At 36.9% G+C, this 22,154-nt stretch overlaps 3 protein-coding genes, 1 long non-coding RNA gene and 1 other non-coding gene across 6 annotated transcripts; 3 read left to right on the top strand and 2 right to left on the bottom strand.

Annotated features, from left to right (window-relative positions):
* Positions 1-630: 630 nt before the first annotated feature.
* Positions 631-6,004, top strand: LOC105633635 (Remorin family protein). Of its 2 annotated transcripts, none has more exons than XM_012216259.3 (8): positions 631-977; positions 1,311-1,485; positions 1,620-1,712; positions 1,812-2,477; positions 2,989-3,352; positions 4,311-4,392; positions 5,118-5,374; positions 5,722-6,004. In XM_012216259.3, the coding sequence occupies exons 1-7, from the start codon at positions 783-785 to the stop codon at positions 5,322-5,324; spliced, it is 1,782 nt and encodes a 593-aa protein (XP_012071649.1). In that variant the 5' UTR covers positions 631-782; the 3' UTR covers positions 5,325-5,374; positions 5,722-6,004. The 2 variants fall into 2 exon arrangements, with proteins under 2 accessions (XP_012071649.1, XP_012071648.1); XM_012216258.3 differs by having other exon boundaries at positions 5,734-6,004.
* A 46-nt stretch (positions 6,005-6,050) lies between these two features.
* On the bottom strand, positions 6,051-9,188 carry LOC105633891 (triacylglycerol lipase OBL1). The gene is made up of 5 exons (XM_089726094.1): positions 8,787-9,188; positions 8,519-8,712; positions 8,391-8,424; positions 6,554-7,161; positions 6,051-6,455 (listed from the first exon to the last, which is right to left on the bottom strand). Exons 1-5 carry the CDS (start codon positions 9,097-9,099, stop codon positions 6,201-6,203), a joined length of 1,404 nt encoding a protein of 467 aa, XP_089582220.1. The 5' UTR covers positions 9,100-9,188; the 3' UTR covers positions 6,051-6,200.
* Positions 9,189-10,418: 1,230 nt separating this feature from the next.
* Positions 10,419-17,200, top strand: LOC149493443 (uncharacterized). Its single transcript, XM_089725917.1, has one exon. It carries the CDS (start codon positions 11,825-11,827, stop codon positions 17,198-17,200), a length of 5,376 nt encoding a protein of 1,791 aa, XP_089582043.1. The 5' UTR covers positions 10,419-11,824.
* Positions 12,410-12,516, bottom strand: LOC149493444 (small nucleolar RNA R71). The gene has a single exon (XR_016322755.1). It is a non-coding gene; the product is annotated as a small nucleolar RNA R71 (small nucleolar RNA).
* Positions 17,201-17,654: 454 nt separating the features above from the next.
* On the top strand, positions 17,655-21,058 carry LOC149493445 (uncharacterized). Its single transcript, XR_016322595.1, has 2 exons — positions 17,655-17,961; positions 18,686-21,058. It is a non-coding gene; the product is annotated as an uncharacterized LOC149493445 (long non-coding RNA).
* The last annotated feature ends 1,096 nt before the right edge of the window (positions 21,059-22,154 follow it).

Raw genomic sequence — 22,154 nt, forward strand, 5'->3', positions numbered from 1 at the left:
ATAAAAATTTTACTGTCTGTTCTTTTACTTGAGATAATATTTCACTCTCTCTGTACATCAGCACTGACTAAACAGTAAACTGAAAAAATTGTGCTCTTTTACTTCATTTTCTTTCTTTATTTAACGGTACAATTCTTTTTGTTTTTTTTTATCTAACGGTAAAAGTCGCATCACTACGACGTCATTTATCTACCAGAAAAAAGTGAAAATTAACCTGCCAGTCAGTGTTCGTCTAGACTAGCTCGTGGAATTTACTGTACACTTGTGCACCTTAAAACGAACAAAAAAAAAAAAAAAAAATTGATGCCTGAAGGTCATTAGTACCCCGTGTTTCGAAAGAGAAACATGCAAGATCTATCGCAGGATACGAGGGCCCTGCTGTCATTTTCTAACCAGTCAAATTCAAAGTCAAGGCCCAAACATTCAAAGCAGCAAACCCCACTCACCACCACCGCAAACACTTGATTAACAAAAACAAAATCATCTTCCATCATCATAATTAAAACTTAAAAATTGCAAATATTAGCCGAAAATTATTTATCTTATTCTCTGCTTTTGTTTTTTTTTTTTTTTTTAAAAAATATATAATCAAACTACAAAAGAACAAACGGATTATGACATCAATTAGTACTTTTTAGCACCCCCCATATAACGCGGCTTGCCATGGAAGCAGATTCTCCAAAGCCTAAAAGGCGATATCTCACTCTCTGTTGTCCTTGCCTTTCTTTTCTCTTTTTCTCTACAGTTCTAACTTAGGAATGTGGAGAAAGTGAAAATTTACAATGCCGGAGATAGGGTTTCAGGATCAGAGCTCGACTAGATCGGGTTTTAGAGCTCGCGATGCTAGCCCTGACTCTGTTATTTTCACTCTCGAGTCCAATTTTAGCCTCTTCTCTTCTGCTTCTGCTAGTGTTGACCGCTGCTCGTTCGCGTCCGATGCTCACGATCGGGACTCTCTCGCTTCTGAAATTTCCCTGGTAATCTTGTAGTAACGTTAAAGGACTGGCATATTTGAAATTGGAATATTTTAGCTTGATTTGAGTAATTAACTTACATTGCATGTCTTTTCTTCTTGAGCTGACCGAAGCTTGACTTGACGAACTGTATATTATTTTGAATGTGTTCTGGTGGAATTAGAGTATGTAGTCGTTTGGATTATGGGATGGTAGCTTCCAATCAATTCATAATATGAACTGAAAATTTATTCTATGGACGATATATTCCAATTAATTAAATGACGCGTAAGTGATTCTATCTGAGAAAAAAGAATTGAGACTTGAAGGCGCTAAAATCCAATGATTTTGATGCAGCATTTGGCAGGACGTGAAACTCCGATTGGTGGTGGCATTGGTGGTAATGACCTCCACGAAACTTCGAGTGGTCCAGATCGAGATCCAGGTCCAAACAAACTAATTACTGTGTACAGCAACAACAAAAACGCTCCTGCTCATTCTCGTCTCTTCAGAAAAGGTGAAAAGGCGAAAGGTACAGCTAATGTGAGATTTTTTTAGCTTTTATGAATAATATTTTTAGGAGAAAGAAAAAGACAACTCAATCCGAAGTCAGAAATCCCAATTTCAAATTCGTCTATTCCCTCACTATTCACTTCTATTGTACAGCTGAAAAAGAAGATAACAAAGCTACTATAGAAGTAGAAGACGAAAGCCATCTTCCAGATTCAGCAAGAAACTCATTCTCTCTAGCTCTTAAAGGTGAAAAAACAGTACTATTCGAGTGAGAAATTAAATTTGGACTTTTAGCTTCAACCTCTGAATCGGGAGTCTTGACTTTAATTGATTCTTTTAATATAGAATGTCAGGAACGGAGATCCAGATCTGAAGCTATTTCGAAGAAGCCAGACAGACGGAGACCTGCTTCACTGGATCTCAACAATGTTATTGCAGCCTCATCGCCGCGATTGGGTGCCATGAAAAAGAGCTCAACTTCATCTCGGAAATCAGGTACGTTTCCCAGCCCTGGCACACCCAATTATCGCCACGCTAGTGTTGGAATGCAGAAGGGTTGGAGCTCGGAGCGAGTGCCATTGCATACTAATGGTAATAGGCGCCAAGTGAGCTCTGCCTTGTTACCTTTCCATAATGGGCGCACGTTGCCGTCGAAATGGGAGGATGCTGAGAGGTGGATATTTAGTCCTGTTTCCGGAGATGGGGCAGCGAGAGCTTCGCTTCAAGCTCCTCACCGGAGGCCAAAGTCGAAGAGTGGACCGCTTGGACCTCCTGGGATTGCGTATTATTCGTTGTATTCGCCTGCCATGCCAGTGTTTGATGGCACACATGTGGGAAACTTATTGGCAAGTTCTCCATTTTCGGCTGGTGTTATTGCTGCAGATGGCGTGGCTATTCGGTCTAATGCCCATGGCGTGGCCTTTCCTGTGCGAACAGAGCCTTGCATGGCCCGTTCAGTTAGTGTGCACGGATGTTCTGAAGTGTTGGACCAGTCCTCGTTGCCTTCCCAAGGTAAAAGGCCAACTCCTCAGCCTTGTCGCTTCCTTCAACCGTTTTTTTCGTTAAATATATTTTTATGTCTTTTCTGACTCTATCTGCTGCTGGGAAGATCGAATTGGTCTCAATATTACGTTTTTTGTGATGTTTCTGTTTAAAATATATCATTTTATTAAAGATTTTGCTCTGAATTCTCCCAAATAGAAAAGACAGAGATAACTTTATGCGTGCTTTATGAATTTTTTGTAGTGTTCTTTCAATTGTATTTGGTACTGGTGCATAAGAATGACTGGGAAACTAGATCGATATACCACCTTGACCATCCAACTGCTTCTCATAAAAATTGGTTTCAAAATCTCGTTAGGAATCTACAAATTCTGAACAAATGAATCTCTGACAGCATTTCTTTTTTTCCACTTGCATTGTTGCATTAATTGATGTTCTGTTGGAAGTTGACATGTTTCTGGTATCGTTAAAGGTTAATCCTATCTAATCTTGGCCTGTCACTGTTGCGTCAATTATACAGATGAGAAGCTTGATGGCGTTAAGGATGCAGCTACAGATATATCATCTGCTGTTTCAAGAAGGGATATGGCAACTCAAATGAGTCCTGAGGGAAGCAATCATTCATCTCCAAGCAGGAGGCTTTCATTCTCTGCCTCCACTCCCTCTGCCCTACCTATTGTGGAACTGCAAAACATACATTCCAATAAATCAGAAGTCAGGGATGTGCAAATGGATGAAAGGGTTACTGTCACGAGGTGGTCTAAGAAACATAGAACCCGCAACCAGGGGAAAAGCTCAGAAATTGTTGATGATTGGAGAAAGAAAGCTGTTGATGCTCGATCTTCAGCTTGGGATGTTTCAGAGGCTGCAAAGAGCATTTCCAAGTAAGTCTTCTATTTCACTTTTTATAATTCATCATTTCCCCTTATAGGGACCGAAAAAGTGAGTCAGAAATTTTTAATGGTTGAAACTGGTTACTTTCAAATCCGGGCTCATCCTGGAACTTCTGCTTATTGATTGTGCACCACAGAAATCCAACTACAAGAAGAGTAGTCTGATATAGTATTTGATCTCTTGCTTCTCGCCTCTGTTTTCTTTTTTGAATTTAACTTTGACGTTGAAAATTCTTGATTGGGTAATACTAAATATCCCAGTTAATTCAGTCTTATAGTTCTTCATTATCTGCAGCGTATGGCCTTTTTTTTCCTTGGTGCTCATTTTGTATGGGCTTTTAGTTTAATGTTTCTATTCAGTGATCTCTATTATAGGTTGCATGTTATTCTAGGTAATATTTGTGGTCAAACAAAAAAAAAGTTATTATGAAAAATGGTAGTGTTTATTATGCAATGAAAATCTGATTTAGCAAATCTCAGAGTAGTTTGCTCAGATGCTTGATGTTTAACTACCTTGAGTAAGAAAATCTTATAGTAGTTTTCTGGATGCATGGTGTTTAACTACCTTGAGTAAGAGGTCAACAAATTAGAAAGGTTATTTTGTCAATAATAATCTTCAAATAACTGAAATTGATTTTTGTGCCATATACTAAATAATAAAAATTGATAAACTTGCAAAACATACTTCATTCAAAAAATTTACGTAGTCTCCTTGGCAAAATAAAACTTGACTATAATTTTGAAAATGAGGGATTACTATTTTTCAATGACCTTTTATTCCTTTATCCTTTGTGCTTTCATAGTTAATAACTATCTCCTTGTTTTGAGGCTTAGTATCTTACCTAGTAATTCTAGTCCCATATTAGGTGGTCCTAAAGAACTAATTATATTCCAAAAGAAGTATTTAAGTTAGAAGGCAAAATTTTAACCACATTTGTTTTTCTGCCAGGGCCAAAAGAGAGGAAGCCAAAATTACTGCATGGGAGAATCTGCAGAAGGCAAAAGCAGAAGCAGCAATAAGGAAACTTGAGGTTCTTTTCTTCCTACATAATTTTCCTGCAGTTATGAATAATTTATAGGACATTTTGACTTAATGATCAAACATTGGTTTGGTAGAAAATCAAGCTGTTCCGTAACCATAATTTAAGTATTTCCTTTGTCCTTTTCTGCTCACTTGACCATGATTTAATACTTGTGGAATTTCATAAAGCGGTGGCCCCCTTTTGTAAATTTATTACCTTGTTTGTTGCTAAACTGGATAGAGAATAGCACATGATGCGGAAGTTAGTAGAATTGGTAGATTCGTAAATTTTTTAATTGGTAGATTGGTAGATTAATCATCTTTTGACTACCTAAGGACAGGATAGACGAAGCAACAATTAACTCGATGCCAAACTCCACTCTTTCTATATGTGGAAAAAAATGCAGCATTCTATCGTACATAAACATATTGTCCTAGGTCTCAAGTAGTTAATTGCCGGACATAGCATGGGTAGCTTTTTGGAGATGGTATTTTTCTAGATGGTGTTTTTTTTTTCTAGGGTACCCAAGAAAAAAGAATTAATTTTTTTTCTTTTGTGCAAAATACAAGTGAAAATGAAAATTAGAAAGGTCCTTGATTGCAAACTTGGACTGATATGTTACTAGTGTTGGGATAACTAAGGTGAAAAATTGTAGGCATTCAATTTTGATTCTGTATTTTAATAAAGCAGAGGCTTGAGCTTGTGGGCTTTACTGACTTAAAAATGCTTTCCAGATGAAGCTTGAAAAGAAGAGATCATCATCTATGGATAAAATTATGAACAAGTTGAGATCAGCTCAGAAGAGAGCCCAAGAAATGAGGAGCTCCGTATTAGCCAACCAGGCACACCAAGTTTCCAGGACTTCTCACAAGGTTATATCATTTCGAAGAACCCGTCAGATGGGGTCCTTGAGTGGTTGCTTCACATGCCATGCTTTCTAGTGTTTCATCAACCATATATTTGCTATGCTTTAATCAGCTTAAGATGCCTGGTAACTTCCTGGAAAATTTTTTTCATCTTCCTTTCTATTATGGCAAAAGTAGTTACCACTAGGTGCTTGTCATGGCTTGCCTAAATTATTAACTATTGAGTCTGATGATCTTTAGCTAATTTGGGTCAAATGTTTTGACTTGAAATAAAACTGAATTTTGTCTCCAGAATTAATTAAATAATTCAAAATACAATGCTTATACTTTTCTCGAGTCTTCTCCATTACAACAACTAGTTAAATGTTTATTTGTTTATACACAATGCATTGGTGATCCTATCTATATATAGTACTTGTATTTTCTGTTTCATATCCTTTAATATGTCAAGGAACTCAATTAAGGTTTTTAGGTCTGTGGCCAGGTTGGAAGTGGAATTACACCTGCAGCAGAAGGAAGTGTACAGCAACAGAACCATTATATTGCCACTATTTTGGTGTCAATTCAGTTTTGCTGGGTCACAAAGCTCAAGTGTTTCCATAAAGATTTCAGATAAGAAGTATTCTTGTTTGCGGCACCAACATATCCAAAAAATTAGGCTCATAAGTCTTGTATGCGTGTACTTATTATGTATGTATTTATGTATATGGCAATAATATTTTTCTCACGTATGACATTTTGCCTTGCAATTCAAATGCCATAAATCTTGCTTATTTTCAGTTCTAAAGTAAAATTTTGAAATGGGGTTAAGATCTTCACATAAAGTGAATAATTGTCCTGTAAGCTAATTCCCCTTAAAGAGCAATATCCTGTAAGTGGAAATTTAAAAAAAAAAAAATAGATGGAATTACAGTGTTACATGTGGATAATTCTGTACCAATCAGGGTGTTACTAATCCCGGTGAAATTCTTGAGGCAAAGATCCTAATCGGGTAGAATTGTCATAATCTTGAGGAGTATGAGCTGATAATCCTGGAATTAGCAAACCTATTATCCTAAATACGGTCATAAACCAACCTTCTCTATAGTTTTGACCTTTGACCCAAGGCAGTATAAAACTTCTAATCAGCTCCCAAACAGCATTTATGTTCTTCGGTATGGCCCATAACAAGTTGAAGTAGTTCTTGTTCGGCTCTTCCCACAAAACCTGCATCCCAATCATGAGTTAGTCGCATAAAAAATCATTACACAGGAATCAATCAATCCACTTAGAAATATAAAACGTAAGAAAAAGACAGAACTAACCTTTCCTTGATAGAGGCTGTCGTAGTAGAGACAAGGACCAAAGTGCTTATACAAAAGAGTTGAATCATCGTACGGCAATCTAGGCACCATATCATTGCAATAAACATACCTCAAATATCTCACATCATATTCTTTCAATACACCTTGCATGAATTTACCAAACTGCCTATCCCCAACTCTTGGCTGCCCAAATGTGTAAACCCCTTCCATTTTATCAAGTAAAAAACCCTCTTTTTGTATAGCTAAAACAGCCACAAACAAAATTGCCAATGCCCCACCTAAGCTGTGCCCTGTAACTATAAATTTAGCATTCTCATTCTTGTTCAATATTTCCTTTAACACTCTTCTGATTTCGTAGTATGCGTATAAATTATGATTGTCCGGTGCAATTTCATTTGGCCAGCCATCCTTCTGGAGGCCTAGGGCTTTCATAAAGCCACGGTGGATCTTGCCAATCCCACGAAGCTCATACCATGAGAAATCAAAATCTGTGCACCATGCATTTGCATCAAATGGTTCTGTGCCCCTAAATGCCACCACTATTAGGTTTGGGTCAGTCTTTGTGTCCTGAACCATGAAAACTTGCGTTGAGTGTAGCCTCTGGTACTCTGTTAAGCATTAACATTACAGATTTTCAGCTTTTCATTTTTACCTATAAACTAAAATTTAATATAATTCGGATTAGTCGAGCACGGGGAATTCTAATACCAGAGAGTTAAAAAAAAAAAAAAAAAAAAAAAAAAAAAAAAAAAAAAAAGAAAGATAATATAGTATATCGCATTCAATTCTATTATAGTGCTATAAAGAAGAAGCAAAGAAAGCTTATCATAATACTTGATTAGTTGGTTCCCTGACGAACTTGTCAATTCAAAATATGCTTTTTTGACTTGGTAATTAAGCAAAACAAGCTTTGTAAATATTCGTATTTGTTTGTTTTTCCTTTTTGGTAGATGCAATCATTTTTACGTCTTACCCTAATTTATACATGGAGTATGTATTAAGGCACGTTACTAATTTTAAAACAATTCCTACCATCAGCTGCTCTTTTGCTTTAAAATGCAATTGATGTTGTTATGTTTTGAGTTTTGACTTTAATTAATTAAGGAATTTCTTAATCAAAGCTGCACCGCAACATATATGTAATAAGTTGCATTTAAGGATAGTTGAACTACCATGATACCCTAAATATATTTGTTGTGATTAAGTAAGGTTAATACAATGTCTGTAACGCGAAAAATGAGAGATCACAAGTTAGAATTCTCTCTGTTCTAAAAGTTATTACCAGTTTGGTATTCATGATATTTTTCCAATCTATTGAGCCTTATATATATAAAAAAGATTGTTTATAATTATTTATTCTCTATATTAAGTGAAGGCATTATTAGCATTATAATGTCTACTTCAGTTTTAAGTTCGATGAACAATGAGGAGGTTTAGCGATCTAATACAGATATGTTTTGGAAAGATAAGAGGTATGCCCTCAGATGAAACATTATTAGTTTTTTTATAAGCAATTTAATTATTTTTATTAATTTTTATAAGTTCAAGAAAAACTTAATATTTTCAAATCTCGAGTCAATTAGAGAAAATTTTGCATAGAAGAAAATAGTTTAGCTATTTTGGCGATATTAATTAGTGTTTAGCACGTAGGTTTAACTTAATTATAAGTTATGGGAAAATCACATACACATGCAATTCAATGTGCCTAAATTTACATATAATTAGTGGGCTTCTCTTTTTATTTTTTAGGGAAGATTCGAGTCAGTGGATTGTTAAAAATCATAAAAGAAAAAAAAAAAAAAATAGCATACATGAAGACTCGGTTTTTAGTTCTTACCGTTCCAAAAGTTGTAAAAACCCAAGAATTGCATCTGCATCAAAAATGGAAAAGATAGACAACCATTTCAATTCATCAGATCACCAGTTCATTAATTATTGTATATATCTAGTTACATTGACACTTACGTTCCAGTGATCTATGACTATGGATTTGACGCAGGCTTCATTCTCATATGATAATTTAGCAGCCATCAAAGCCAGCTCTGATTTGTATTTCCTGTCACTAGGCCTTATTCTCCTCTCTATTTCTACTCTCTGGTCAAGATTTCCCACCACCGATCTGAAACTCGCTGATGATCTAACCGGCTTCTCCCAATTTCCTGCATTTAAAACAATATTTAATCCTTTCCAAGCCACTTCAGGCCTATGTATGGATAGAAATGGAGTACAATACCTTTTAGAAACTTGAGCAAGAGCGCAAAAAAGCCACCGTTGATGGAGACAAGATTTAACCATGTCTCTAATGCATGGCCTACTCGAGCCAATGGATTTCTGTGAAGCAGAAGGATTTTTTGAACAATAACCGAAATGAAAATCAGCCATCGATGGCTAAAATCTCTCCGCTTTTGCTCTTCTGGGCACTCAACAAAGCTTCTATTCTTTATATCAGACGAAAATAAAAGACGAAACAGATCGAACAAACTTGCTTCCTCTGGATCAAGCAACAATCTACTATCAGTGCAATAGTCTTCACCATTAAAATCCATGACTTGCAAGCAATGAAATAATGTATTTCTGGTATATATAACAAAAACTAGAACTGTTTCTTTGTAAGGACTTAACGTCTCTTGCAAAACAAGCAACAAGATGCTTTGCTCTCTTTATGCTTATGCATATATAAAGTATATTTATACATATAAAGACGAGCTGGGAGATGGTCTTTTTGGCTGTGTGTTTCTAAATTAAAATAGAGGTTGGCCGTTGGCGTAGACAATTCAAGAATCCACTTAGTTGGCATTATGCAATTTTTTAAAGATAATTTAATGGAAACTGATATTGATATATATATATTTATATGTGTAGATAAATAACAGATAATACATACGATATAAAATAATATCAGAAGATCTTTACATATATAAGTTAATTAAATTAATAATCATTGGATCCATAAAAGTAATTAAAAGAATGATGAGTTTCAAAGAATTTAATATAATGGAGCTTGAACGAGTATGAACAGCCTAAGGGCCAACACCAACAGCAAAGCAAAGAAAGAAGAATCGAGAAGCTGCCGCCCTAACCCAAAGCAAAAACCCTAAAAATAAAACACAACATTTCCTATTTATATTAAACCCATATAGCATACCCGTTTCACTTAACCCAAATCCATGTAACAAACCCATCAACCCATATTGTACAGCTGTAATTTTAATTCAGTTACAATAGACAGTATACAATACAGTAGGGCCTAGAGTAAGCAAATACAGCACCCTTGTAAATATAAATAGTACTCATTGTACAAACTTCGGTGAATGAGAAGAGATATACAGTTTCTTCATTTTTGTTTGTTTTCTGTTCATGGTATCAGAGCCTCCTCTGATATTTGAAGTTTTAGAGCTTTCTTCAAGCTTCCTTTCCTGAAATCAATGGCAGAAATTTATGATCAAAACAATGAAAACACAAATGTGCAATCAGAGACTTACAAAGTTTCTGCATCTGAAAATTCAGCTTCAAATCTCATCAATATTTCCTTGAATGGCCGGAATTTCTTATCATGGAACAGATCCATGACCATAGCCTTGAAGGCCAGGGACAAATATGAATTTGTCACTGGTGAAGAACAAGAACCTGCAGCTGGATCTCCATTGAGAAAGAGATGGCAGAGGATCGACAATCTGGTAACATCTTGGATCTTGAACTCTATTTCTAAAGATCTAGTTGAAGCATTTTTGTATTATTCCAGTTCCAAGGATCTTTGGAATGAATTAACTACCAGGTATGGTGAATCAAATGGACCTATGATTTACCAAATAAGGAAAGATATTTCAATAACTGTGCAAGGTAACCAAACAATAGCAAATTACTTGATAACTTGCAAATCCAATTTTCTTTTATTGTTATATTTGTGTTGATTTGGTGTCATTTTGTGCTTAAAAGAGTGGTTTAACTTGATTTATTGTTTTTATGCTAGGAAAAGTTGGATTTGATATGAATGAAGCAAAAAGGAGCACAATTGAAATGTTTTGGAGCAAGGAAGGAGCTGCTGGAATTTTGGAACACAAATGCAAGTTGTTAGGCTCTTAGCCTTGGGCAAGACTAAGCAGGAAATCAGACCAGCGGACTGATTGTGACATTATTGGCTGGTCACGACTTCTTCAACTAATTCCAGCACGTTTTACAGCCACAGGATGATATTAGACACAGGTTTTAGTGGGTATTTTTATTGTATTAGTGGACCCCACCTTCTAGGGGCTATTTAAGTCGAAATTAGGTCTTTTTGTGGATTATCTTCCGCCTCCCTTGGGTTGTGACGAATTTGACAGAATTTTTTGAGAGATTTCTACCGAACTTTCAATTCTTGTGAGGATGTTTTCTTCCATAGTCATGTGTGGCTAAACGTTCTGTTCAGTTAAGGCTAAACCAAGGTAGAAGTTTGATTTCGATTGTGAGATTATATTGAACTTAATTAAATTTCTTTATTCTATTGCATTTATATCCTTTCTGTGATTTATTGGGAAAATATATCCCCTAGCGAAATTCTATTGAATGATTTAACAGGGCCCGTTATGTTGTTTGGTAGAAATTTCCATAGCTATTCGGCGTAATCAAATCCGTAATTGTTTGGTTAGGTTGATGCAGTAGTAATTAATATAACTTAATTGGGTAGAACTTTCTAGGTTGTATTAAGAAAGAATATAATCAGATTTAAATGGATGCTCGTAGTTTCTGTTAATCTGGACAGGGTTCTATTAGATTTTAAAGCGGTTAACAGTTAAATCCTTCGTCGTACTTAGGATTGCTAGTTGATTAGGGGTTGTTATTAGATCGTATCTTAGCAACCTATTCCTACGGTAGAATTGGTTGGGTTGACGTTCTTTCTGGCTATAACTTGTCTGTAATATGAATTAAGGAATTAATCTTGAATCAATGATCACTCGAATCAAATTTTCGATCCGCGGTATGCCTTGGCTGAATTTTCTATCAATTGTTCAGGTTCAATTTTTAATTTTATTGCATTTATTTCTTTGATTTAATTTTAATTCGTTTAGTTCGATTATTAAATTCCCCCGTTTCAATATCTATTTTTAATTTTATTTTCAGTTTTGGTCTATTTTCGACAAAGCTAATCCCTAGGGTTCGATCCTTCTCACCATATTTACAAGTTTTATTTTGTAGGGGAGCAGGTTAATTATTTTTGGCGGATTCGACGCCCGTCAAATTTTGGCGCCGTTGCCGGGGACTAGTTAACTTTACTGTTTGTTGTCTTTTTGAATGACCAGGTCTGAAAATTTGCCAATATTATTTGATCCTGAGATAGAGAAAACAGCCCGCTCACTAAGGAGACAAGCGAAAGAGCGAAAGTGGGCCGAATCGATTTCCGGAACTGAACCGGAAAGTCCAGCAGCTGGTCACCTTGATTTTACAGCTGAAACCAAAGAAGAAAGTCTAGAGCAGGAAGAGATTCTTGCAGAAATTGACCAAGAGGAAGTTATGGCTGAAAACCGCACTGTTCGAGAGCTACAAGCTGCCCCTGTAGAGCAGCAGCCTATGTGTATTACTTACCCGGAGTTGGAAGTGCCATTTGAGCTTAAATCGGGTCTGATTCATCAACTTCCGGCTTTCCATGGAATAAAGACTGAAAACCCGCATAATCACTTGAAGGAATTCCATGGAGTTTGTTCTAGCATGAGACCGCAGGGGGTAACTGAAGAGCAAATTAAGTTGAGAGCATTCCCATTCTCTCTTAAAGATGCTGCTAAGGAGTGGTTGCTTAATCTACCTCCAGGTTCCATCACCACATGGCCTGATATGGCCCGAGCATTCTTGGACAAGTATTTTCCCGCTTCTAGGGCAGCCATCATACGAAGAGAAATTTGTGGGGTTAGACAAAAGGCTGGAGAGAGTCTTTATGACTATTGGGAGAGATTCAAGAAGTTATGTGCAGCCTGCCCGCAACATGGGATGTCTGAACAGTCCCTAATACAGTACTTTTATGAAGGGATGCTTGACATGGAAAGAAAGATGGTTGATGCAGCTAGTGGGGGAGCACTTGTTAACAAGACTCCACTCGCAGCAAGAGAAATTATTTCCACTATGGCCGCCAATTCACAACAATTTGGCCAAGTTGAAGAACCCTCCAGGAAGCTATATCAGGTATGTAATTCTTCCATTCAGTCTCAACTGAATGAACTAACCTCTATTGTTAAATCTATTGCTGCAGGGCAACCTGTGAAGAGAAGTGTGTGCGAGGTATGTTGCAGCGATCACCCAACTGACACATGTCCATCATGGTATGGTGATCAAGAGCAAGTTAACGCTATGGGAGGATATTTCGGGCAGCCCCAAAGACCGATGGGTAACACCTTCAATAGTACTTGGAAGAATCATCCTAATCTTAGCTATGGAAGCCACTACCAAAATTTCCAAGGATACCAACCAGCTAGACCACCTCCTCAACAAGCTCCTCCCCCAAAAATACCATTGGAAGATATTGTGAGGTCACTTGCCACTTCTCAACAAGAATTCCAGCAAGAAACAAGAAAGGGAATGCAGAATATGGAACAACAAATTAGTCAACTTGCATCTTCCTTGAGTAGATTGGAAACACAAGGGAAGCTTCCTTCCCAAACGATGGTAAACCCAAGGGAAAATGCAAGTGCGATCACTTTGAGGAGTGGTAAAGAGCTAAACACAGCAGCCCCTAAAAAAGGCAGCAGCAGTTCTAAGGAAGAAGCTGAAAAGGAGGTAGAAATTCACCGAAATGGGCCTTCCGAACAGCCTGAAGTACGGCAGCCCCAAACCTTTACTGTTCAGCCTCCTTTTCCCGAGAGATTGGTTAAAACAAGGAAGGAAAGTGAAGAGAAAGACATTTTGGAGACCTTTCGCAAGGTGGAGGTGAATATTCCATTATTGGATGCTATTAAGCAAATACCGAAGTACGCAAAGTTTCTCAAGGAACTTTGTACCAACAAAAGGAAGGTAGATAGTGTTGAGAAGGTAGAGATGGGTGAAGTTTGCTCCGCCATGATTCAAAGGAAGAGACTCCCACCAAAGTGTAAAGATCGAGGTATGTTTGCTATTCCTTGTAAAATAGGCAATGTAGGGATTAAGAGATCTATGTGTGATTTAGGAGCTTCTATAAATGTCATGCCTTTATCTATCTACTCATCTTTCAAGGGTTGTCCCTTGAAAGAAACGCGTATTATTATTCAATTGGCAGACAGGTCTATAGTGTATCCCGTGGGATTGCTAGAAGATGTTTTGGTTCAGGTTGGTGATTTAATTTTTCCAGCAGATTTTTATGTACTTAATATGGAGGATGATAAATCCTCGACTGTAGCTGATTTATTGCTTGGGAGACCTTTTCTCCGCACTGCAAGGACAAAAATTGATGCTTATGAAGGCACATTATCTATGGAGTTCGATGGTGAGAAAGTCGAATTTAATGTTTATGAGGCTATGAAGTACCTTAGTGATGTGTCTAGTATTTGTTCTATTGATGCAATTGATCCTTTAGCACAAGAAATGTTTGAATTAAATGCTGTTGACGAGCTTGATTTAGTGCTTTGCAGGAATATTAATATGGACAGTATTAAAGAGATTGAGGAAACCTTCTTGGTTAATGAAAATGTACAGGAAATTGTGTGTGAGATGGAGACAAATCAGCCCCTAACAAGCAGCCACAGCCATATTGTTTTGCCTTCTCACCATGAGAAGCTTTTACCATCTGTTTTGCAGGCACCCAAGTTAGAGTTGAAACCGCTGCCCGGCCACTTAAAATATGCATTTTTGGGGAATGGAGACACACTGCCTGTTATCATCTCAAGCAAACTTAGTGAGGTTGAAGAAGAGTGCTTGGTTCAAGTTCTTAGGGAGCATAAAGAGGCCATAGGATGGACAATAGCAGATATTAAAGGGTTGAGTCCATCAACTTGTATGCACAAGATTCTTCTAGAAGAAGGAAGCAAACCCACAAGAGAAGCTCAAAGGAGGTTGAATCCACCTATGATGGAGGTGGTGAAGAAGGAAATACTGAAGTTGTTAGATGCTGGTATGATTTACCCGATTTCTGATAGCAAATGGGTAAGCCCCGTACAGGTAGTGCCTAAGAAGACAGGAATTACTGTAGTGGAGAATGCTGAAGGAGAGTTGGTTCCTACAAGAGTTCAAAATGGGTGGAGGATGTGCATAGATTACAGGAAGTTAAATGCAGCCACAAGAAAAGATCACTTCCCACTTCCATTTATTGACCAAATGTTGGAAAGATTAGCTGGTCGTTCTCATTATTGTTGTCTTGATGGTTTTTCAGGCTTCTTTCAAATACCAGTGGCACCCGAAGACCAAGAGAAGACGACTTTCACTTGCCCTTTTGGTACATTTGCTTATCGACGGATGCCGTTTGGTCTTTGCAACGCACCAGCCACATTCCAAAGGTGTATGGTTAGTATATTTTCAGATTTTGTAGAGGAGATTATTGAGGTATTTATGGATGATTTTACTATCTATGGTAATTGTTTTGATGAATGCTTAACTAACCTTACAAAAGTCTTAAAGAGGTGTATAGAATCAAACCTAGTGCTAAATTATGAAAAATGCCATTTTATGGTGGACCAAGGTTTGATTCTAGGACACATTGTTTCATCAAGAGGCATTGAGGTTGACAAAGCTAAAATTGATGTAATTAAATCCTTACCTTACCCTGCAAGTGTGCGGGAGATTCGTTCTTTCCTTGGCCATGCAGGTTTCTACAGACGCTTTATTAAGGATTTTTCAAAGATAGCTCAACCGCTTTGCAAGCTTTTGCAAAAAGATGTGCCTTTTGTGTTCAATGGGGAGTGTAGAGAAGCGTTTGATATGTTGAAGGAGAAGCTCATTTCTGCTCCAATAGTCCAACCACCGAATTGGAACTATCCTTTCGAGATTATGTGCGATGCGAGTAACTATGCTGTAGGGGCTGTTCTTGGACAGCGTATTGAGAAGAATCCTCATGTCATATACTATGCATCAAGAACGCTGGACAATGCCCAATGCAACTACTCTACCACAGAGAAAGAGCTTTTGGCGATCGTGTTTGCTTTGGAGAAGTTCAGGTCGTATTTGTTAGGAACAAAGGTGATAGTTTTCTCTGACCATGCAGCATTGAGGTATTTGTTAAAGAAGAAGGATTCCAAGCCCCGTTTGATTCGTTGGATTCTTTTGCTTCAAGAGTTTGATATAGAGATAAGAGATAAAAAGGGGTCCGAGAATCTTGTTGCTGATCACCTTAGCCGGTTGATTTTGAATGAAAAGCCATCACCATTGGACGATGATTTTCCAGATGAGCAACTCTTTAGCTTCCAAAAAGTTGTTCCATGGTATGCTGATATAGTGAATTATTTAGTTGCAGGTACTTTACCGGAAAATTTAACTAGAGCTGCAAAAGATAAAATCAAGAGAGATGCTAAGTATTTTGTTTGGGATGATCCATACTTGTGGAAGTTTTGTTCTGACCAGGTGATTAGAAGATGTGTTATGGATGTGGAAGTGCCATCCATTCTGAAATTCTGCCATTCATCAGCTTGTGGAGGTCATTTTGGTCCTCAACGAACAGCTCGCAAGATTCTGGAGTGTGGACTTTTCTGGCCATCAATGTTTAAAGACTCGTACATTTATTGCAAATCTTGCGAAAATTGCCAGAAGACAGGTAATTTGAGTCGTAGAGATCAGATGCCCCTTACCTCTATTCTTATTTGTGAGATTTTTGATGTGTGGGGTATAGATTTTATGGGGCCATTCCCATCATCATTCGGGAACAGCTATATATTGTTGGCAGTGGATTACGTGTCCAAATGGGTTGAAGCTAAGGCAACCCGGACTGATGATGCGAAGACAGTAATGAATTTTGTCAAGAGCCATATCTTTTCTCGGTTCGGACTTCCAAGAGCAATTATAAGTGATCGAGGAACTCATTTCTGTAACAAGATTATGGAGAATCTGTTCAAAAAGTATGGTATTACGCATCGTGTCTCTACAGCCTACCACCCGCAGACAAGTGGACAAGCAGAAGTTTCGAATAGGGAAGTGAAGTCTATACTGGAAAAAACTGTGAGTCCTAATAGAAAAGATTGGAGCGTCAGGCTGGACGACGCTTTATGGGCTTATAGGACAGCGTATAAGACACCGATAGGAATGTCACCTTATCGCTTAGTTTATGGCAAACCATGTCATTTGCCTGTCGAGTTGGAGCACCGCGCATTTTGGGCTATTCAGCGCTGCAATATGCAATATGGTGAAGCTGGTGATAACCGAAAATTACAATTGCAAGAGCTTGAGGAAATTCGCAATGAAGCTTATGAAAGCTCCAGAATATACAAAGAGAAGACTAAGGCTTTCCATGATGGCATGATATCCAGGAAGAGCTTTGTAGTTGGTCAAAAAGTTCTATTATTTCATTCTAAACTCAAATTATTTCCTGGTAAGTTAAGGTCCAGATGGACTGGTCCATTTGTTGTTACTAATGTTTTTGCTCATGGTGCAGTGGAAATTCAAAGTCTAGAGACCAATAAAATTTTTAAGGTGAATGGGCATCGATTGAAGCCATTTTATGAAGGTTTTGGAGCTACTCAATCGGAGAATTTGAGGCTCGAAGAGTCTGGGGAGTACAGCTGATTAGCTCAAGAAAGTCTAGCCGGAGACGTTAAAATCAAGCGCTTACTGGGAGGCAACCCAGCATTTAGTTTTTGCCTCATTTTATTTTATTTTATTTTTTTTTCTTCTCTGAATTTTCATTATTTTTTTTTTCTTTTTCTTCTTCATTTTTTTTTTTTTTTTTGAAAAAAAAAAAAAAATTTTCATGAAGGGTGTCGTCCCTAACCTGGGGACACTGTGTTTTTCTGGGTTCAAGAGTCTATAGCAAAGCTTCTATGGGGTTTTTAAATGGCATGGTTAAAATTGTTTTATTTTGTATTTTATTGTGTTCGTTGGGGTGAGTATAGAGAGTTTATTCATTTTAGCAAGAGGGTATATTTGACTTTTTTTTTTTATTTTTTTATTCAGCTACTTTGTTATTATACTGGGTAAAAAATAATAATAATAATAATAATAACTGGTTATATTTGTGCGGCAACTGCAAAGAAAACAAAAAGAAAAAAAAAGAGAGAATAAGAGAACCCAAACAGGGGCAGCAGGCACAACAGGGGCAGCAGGCGCTCTTTGGACGAAATCTGCGTTGGCTGCGAGTCTTGAACGACGGCAAGAGTTCTGAAGAACGACGACAAGAATTTTGTCACTCCGATCGACGATCTAAAACCCAAACAGACTTTCTTTTCGTCCTTAGCCCAATCCTACGTCACTCTACAGCGCGACGCAAAACCCAACAGCAGCGTCTTCCTTCCTCATCTGATTCCTCTCCGTGCCAACTTCAGCAACAGGTATTAATTTACTTCCTATTAGAATAGAAATCGTGATTTAAGATAGTGTCTGTGCTCCAATTTACTGCATTGTCATTGATTTCAATTGGGTTTTTTTTTTTAGTTAATCAATTGTTGCTGAATTTGAATTAGGGAAGAACTTAGCTATATTATAGATTGTTGGCTGAAGTTATTTGAGCACATTATGATTTATGGGTTTTGTTGTTTCGCAAGTTTTTATTGGGTTTTATTGTTTAACTTTGCAATACTTGCTGAAGGGGACGTTTTTATAATTTTCTTGCTTGTTGATAATTCGAATTTTGTTTAAATTGGAGTTGGAATTGATAACTGAGTGGAGTTCGATCGCTGAATATTATGAGTTGGGTTTAATTCTAGGCTTTTATTGACTAAATTCAGTGTTCAATGCGATTTGGGATCAATTTATTGGGTTTAAAATTAGTATTTTGAATATGAGCTCTTAAAACTTAGAATCTGTTGTCATTGTTTGAACTAAGTTTGCTTGCCTGTTTTGCTATGTTGTTTTAATGCCATGTTCAGTATTGGAAATTTGATTGATAGTTGAGCAGAATTGTTTATTAAGTTGAACTGATTTTGCTTTGCTGGCTCTTTGCTTGGTTAACATCTTTGAGGTAATAGAAAGCTGAATAACATTTGCAGACTAACAACCATTTGGTTTGCATTTTGTTCTTTTGTTTTTCTTTTGGTTGTGTTTTTGTGTTTTCAGTTGCATTTCAGGATGAGCAAGAGCAATATTCTTAATGGCTAGAACAGGGCAGTTTCCTTCACAACAGGGCAGTTTCCTTCAACTTTACCTTTTATTTACATTTTAAGCCTTGAGTCCACATTGAGGACAATGTGTGGAGTAAGTGTGGGGAGGGGAATGTGACCATCTTTGCTGAAATTTTTAATTTTACTGCCATGTGTTGTTCTTAGTACTTGCTTATGTTTATGCTGCTGCCATGTGCATATTTGGTATGAAACTTGACCGGTTTTGACTGTTTTGTAAAAATGCTCCTAGAGTTTTTATTTACCACTTATCCCATGAATATTTTGAGTAAAATTTTTTATTTTTGAGCTGCATTTGGGATTACTCTGGGACTTAATTGTGTCTTTAAACATGATTTAGAATTTATAGGATATCTAGAGAGGATAACTTTGCTTTTGAAACTTGGTCTGACTATTGTGAGAGCCCTAGACAACAAGACTTAGCAAGCGAAAACCATAACTTGAAATTGACCGTCATTGCACTCGTGAATCTTGGTTTAAATTGTTTACACTTTGAATTCTCAAATCGGGTTTTCGAAACTTAGCCTCTTTTGATAAGTGTTTTTGAGAGCAATCGTTGAAAAAAAAAAAAATTTTAGGATAGCTTCCGAACACTAGAACTCTCTTCTACGTTCCCTTGAGGCGAAATCCTAGGTGAGTCTCGACTTTGGAAATGATCTAGGCATTCTTTGGTCGATCTAAAAAAAAAAAAAAAAAAAAAAATTCTACGTTTTCCCACCTTGACGTTACCATCCTTCTTACCCCTTCTAGCCAACGAAGCATGCTAAATGCGTGTTTCCAAATTCTTTTCATAACCCCCAATATAACCATATAACACAAAAAGCTCTTTGCCCACCACCTTTGAACAAGGAAATACTCTTTTTAATCGTTGTTGAGCATGCATGTTTAAGTTTCAAGTTTTGGCGCGAATGCATTTTTGTTTCGTGTTTATGTTTGTGTTTTGGAATAAATAGTCATAGCGACTTATATGTAATTAGTCGTTGTGATGTCGAAAAAAAAAAAAAGGAAAAGAAAATCAGAAAAGAAATAAAAAAAAAGAAAAAAGAAAAAAAAAGAAAGGAAGAAAGAATAAATAAACAGCAGCAATAAAATAAAAAAAAAAAAAAGAAAAATAGAGGGAAAGGCTACAATGTTATGTTTTGTTTTGTGAAGTTGCATTTGTTGCCATCTAAACATTAAAGTTAATAACGTGCATTGCTCTTTGAACTTAATGTGAAAGACTTATTTTCTTGTTACTCTCTAGCCTTACATTATCCTTTTCTTTTGTAACCATTACCCTAGCCTAACCCATATAAAAGACCTGATGATCCTTAGTTGAGACTTGTCCTACATTAGTGGAGAGGGAACCGCGAGGAGAGCTTATGGTTGTTCATTATCTTGTTTTCTTGAAGCTACGAAAATGTATTTTATATGCTTTGATTATTGCTCGATAAAACATTTGTTGATTCAAGCTTCGTATGTGTGCGTGAGTGTTTTCAGAATTCTTAGTGTAACCTTTTTCGATTGAGTTCACGATGATGGGATGATTTTGACGGTTTGATATCCAATTGCGATGTTGCGTTGTTTGCGGTTTTTGCATATGTTGAATCGAGTTTCGTTGTGAAGTTGTGGTCTCCTATATAGAATAGATGTCGAATTCTAAGTCATGCTTGAGGACAAGCATGGGATAAGTGTGGGGAAATTTGATAACTTGCAAATCCAATTTTCTTTTATTGTTATATTTGTGTTGATTTGGTGTCATTTTGTGCTTAAAAGAGTGGTTTAACTTGATTTATTGTTTTTATGCTAGGAAAAGTTGGATTTGATATGAATGAAGCAAAAAGGAGCACAATTGAAATGTTTTGGAGCAAGGAAGGAGCTGCTGGAATTTTGGAACACAAATGCAAGTTGTTAGGCTCTTAGCCTTGGGCAAGACTAAGCAGGAAATCAGACCAGCGGACTGATTGTGACATTATTGGCTGGTCACGACTTCTTCAACTAATTCCAGCACGTTTTACAGCCACAGGATGATATTAGACACAGGTTTTAGTGGGTATTTTTATTGTATTAGTGGACCCCACCTTCTAGGGGCTATTTAAGTCGAAATTAGGTCTTTTTGTGGATTATCTTCCGCCTCCCTTGGGTTGTGACGAATTTGACAGAATTTTTTGAGAGATTTCTACCGAACTTTCAATTCTTGTGAGGATGTTTTCTTCCATAGTCATGTGTGGCTAAACGTTCTGTTCAGTTAAGGCTAAACCAAGGTAGAAGTTTGATTTCGATTGTGAGATTATATTGAACTTAATTAAATTTCTTTATTCTATTGCATTTATATCCTTTCTGTGATTTATTGGGAAAATATATCCCCTAGCGAAATTCTATTGAATGATTTAACAGGGCCCGTTATGTTGTTTGGTAGAAATTTCCATAGCTATTCGGCGTAATCAAATCCGTAATTGTTTGGTTAGGTTGATGCAGTAGTAATTAATATAACTTAATTGGGTAGAACTTTCTAGGTTGTATTAAGAAAGAATATAATCAGATTTAAATGGATGCTCGTAGTTTCTGTTAATCTGGACAGGGTTCTATTAGATTTTAAAGCGGTTAACAGTTAAATCCTTCGTCGTACTTAGGATTGCTAGTTGATTAGGGGTTGTTATTAGATCGTATCTTAGCAACCTATTCCTACGGTAGAATTGGTTGGGTTGACGTTCTTTCTGGCTATAACTTGTCTGTAATATGAATTAAGGAATTAATCTTGAATCAATGATCACTCGAATCAAATTTTCGATCCGCGGTATGCCTTGGCTGAATTTTCTATCAATTGTTCAGGTTCAATTTTTAATTTTATTGCATTTATTTCTTTGATTTAATTTTAATTCGTTTAGTTCGATTATTAAATTCCCCCGTTTCAATATCTATTTTTAATTTTATTTTCAGTTTTGGTCTATTTTCGACAAAGCTAATCCCTAGGGTTCGATCCTTCTCACCATATTTACAAGTTTTATTTTGTAGGGGAGCAGGTTAATTATTTTTGGCGGATTCGACGCCCGTCATTACTACACTAAATTGAAAAAACTCTGGGATGAGTTGGCTTGTTTAAGGCCCATTCCCAAGTGCACATGTGGAATTGCAGAAAGGTGTACCTGTGGAGTTGTGAGAGCAGCCTCAGATCTAGATAGAGAGGAGAAACTTATGCAATTCCTCTTAGGACTGAATGATACATATGATAATGTTAAAAATCAAATTCTGCTTATGGATCCATTTCCAAGCATGAGTAAGGCCTATTCAATGGTACTAAGTGTTGAAAAACAGAGGGAGGTGAATACTGCAATCTATGACTCAAGTGAGAATAGCAGCGCAATGTATGTGCAAAAATCAAACTACAATAGTAGAAACACAAGTAATAGCTCCAGATCTAAAGTTGA

Source organism: Jatropha curcas, chromosome 9, assembly GCF_041381405.1.
Source record: "Jatropha curcas cultivar XTBG-Jc1 chromosome 9, XTBG_Jcur_1.0, whole genome shotgun sequence".
In the NCBI taxonomy this organism is placed as follows: Eukaryota; Viridiplantae; Streptophyta; class Magnoliopsida; order Malpighiales; family Euphorbiaceae; genus Jatropha; species Jatropha curcas.

Excerpts from the sequence above, each read along its gene's own strand:
- LOC105633635 (XM_012216259.3), top strand. The coding sequence starts at position 783 with ATGCCGGAGATAGGGTTTCAGGATCAGAGCTCGACTAGATCGGGTTTT. Across the intron at positions 1,486-1,619 it reads AAAAGGTGAAAAGGCGAAAG|CTGAAAAAGAAGATAACAAA; the intron begins GTACAGCTAATG and ends TCTATTGTACAG. Across the intron at positions 1,713-1,811 it reads ATTCTCTCTAGCTCTTAAAG|AATGTCAGGAACGGAGATCC; the intron begins GTGAAAAAACAG and ends CTTTTAATATAG.
- LOC105633891 (XM_089726094.1), bottom strand. The coding sequence starts at position 9,099 with ATGGATTTTAATGGTGAAGACTATTGCACTGATAGTAGATTGTTGCTT. Across the intron at positions 7,162-8,390 it reads TTTTTACAACTTTTGGAACG|AGTACCAGAGGCTACACTCA; the intron begins GTAAGAACTAAA and ends AATGCTTAACAG. Across the intron at positions 6,456-6,553 it reads ACAGCCTCTATCAAGGAAAG|GTTTTGTGGGAAGAGCCGAA; the intron begins GTTAGTTCTGTC and ends ATTGGGATGCAG.
- LOC149493443 (XM_089725917.1), top strand. The coding sequence starts at position 11,825 with ATGACCAGGTCTGAAAATTTGCCAATATTATTTGATCCTGAGATAGAG.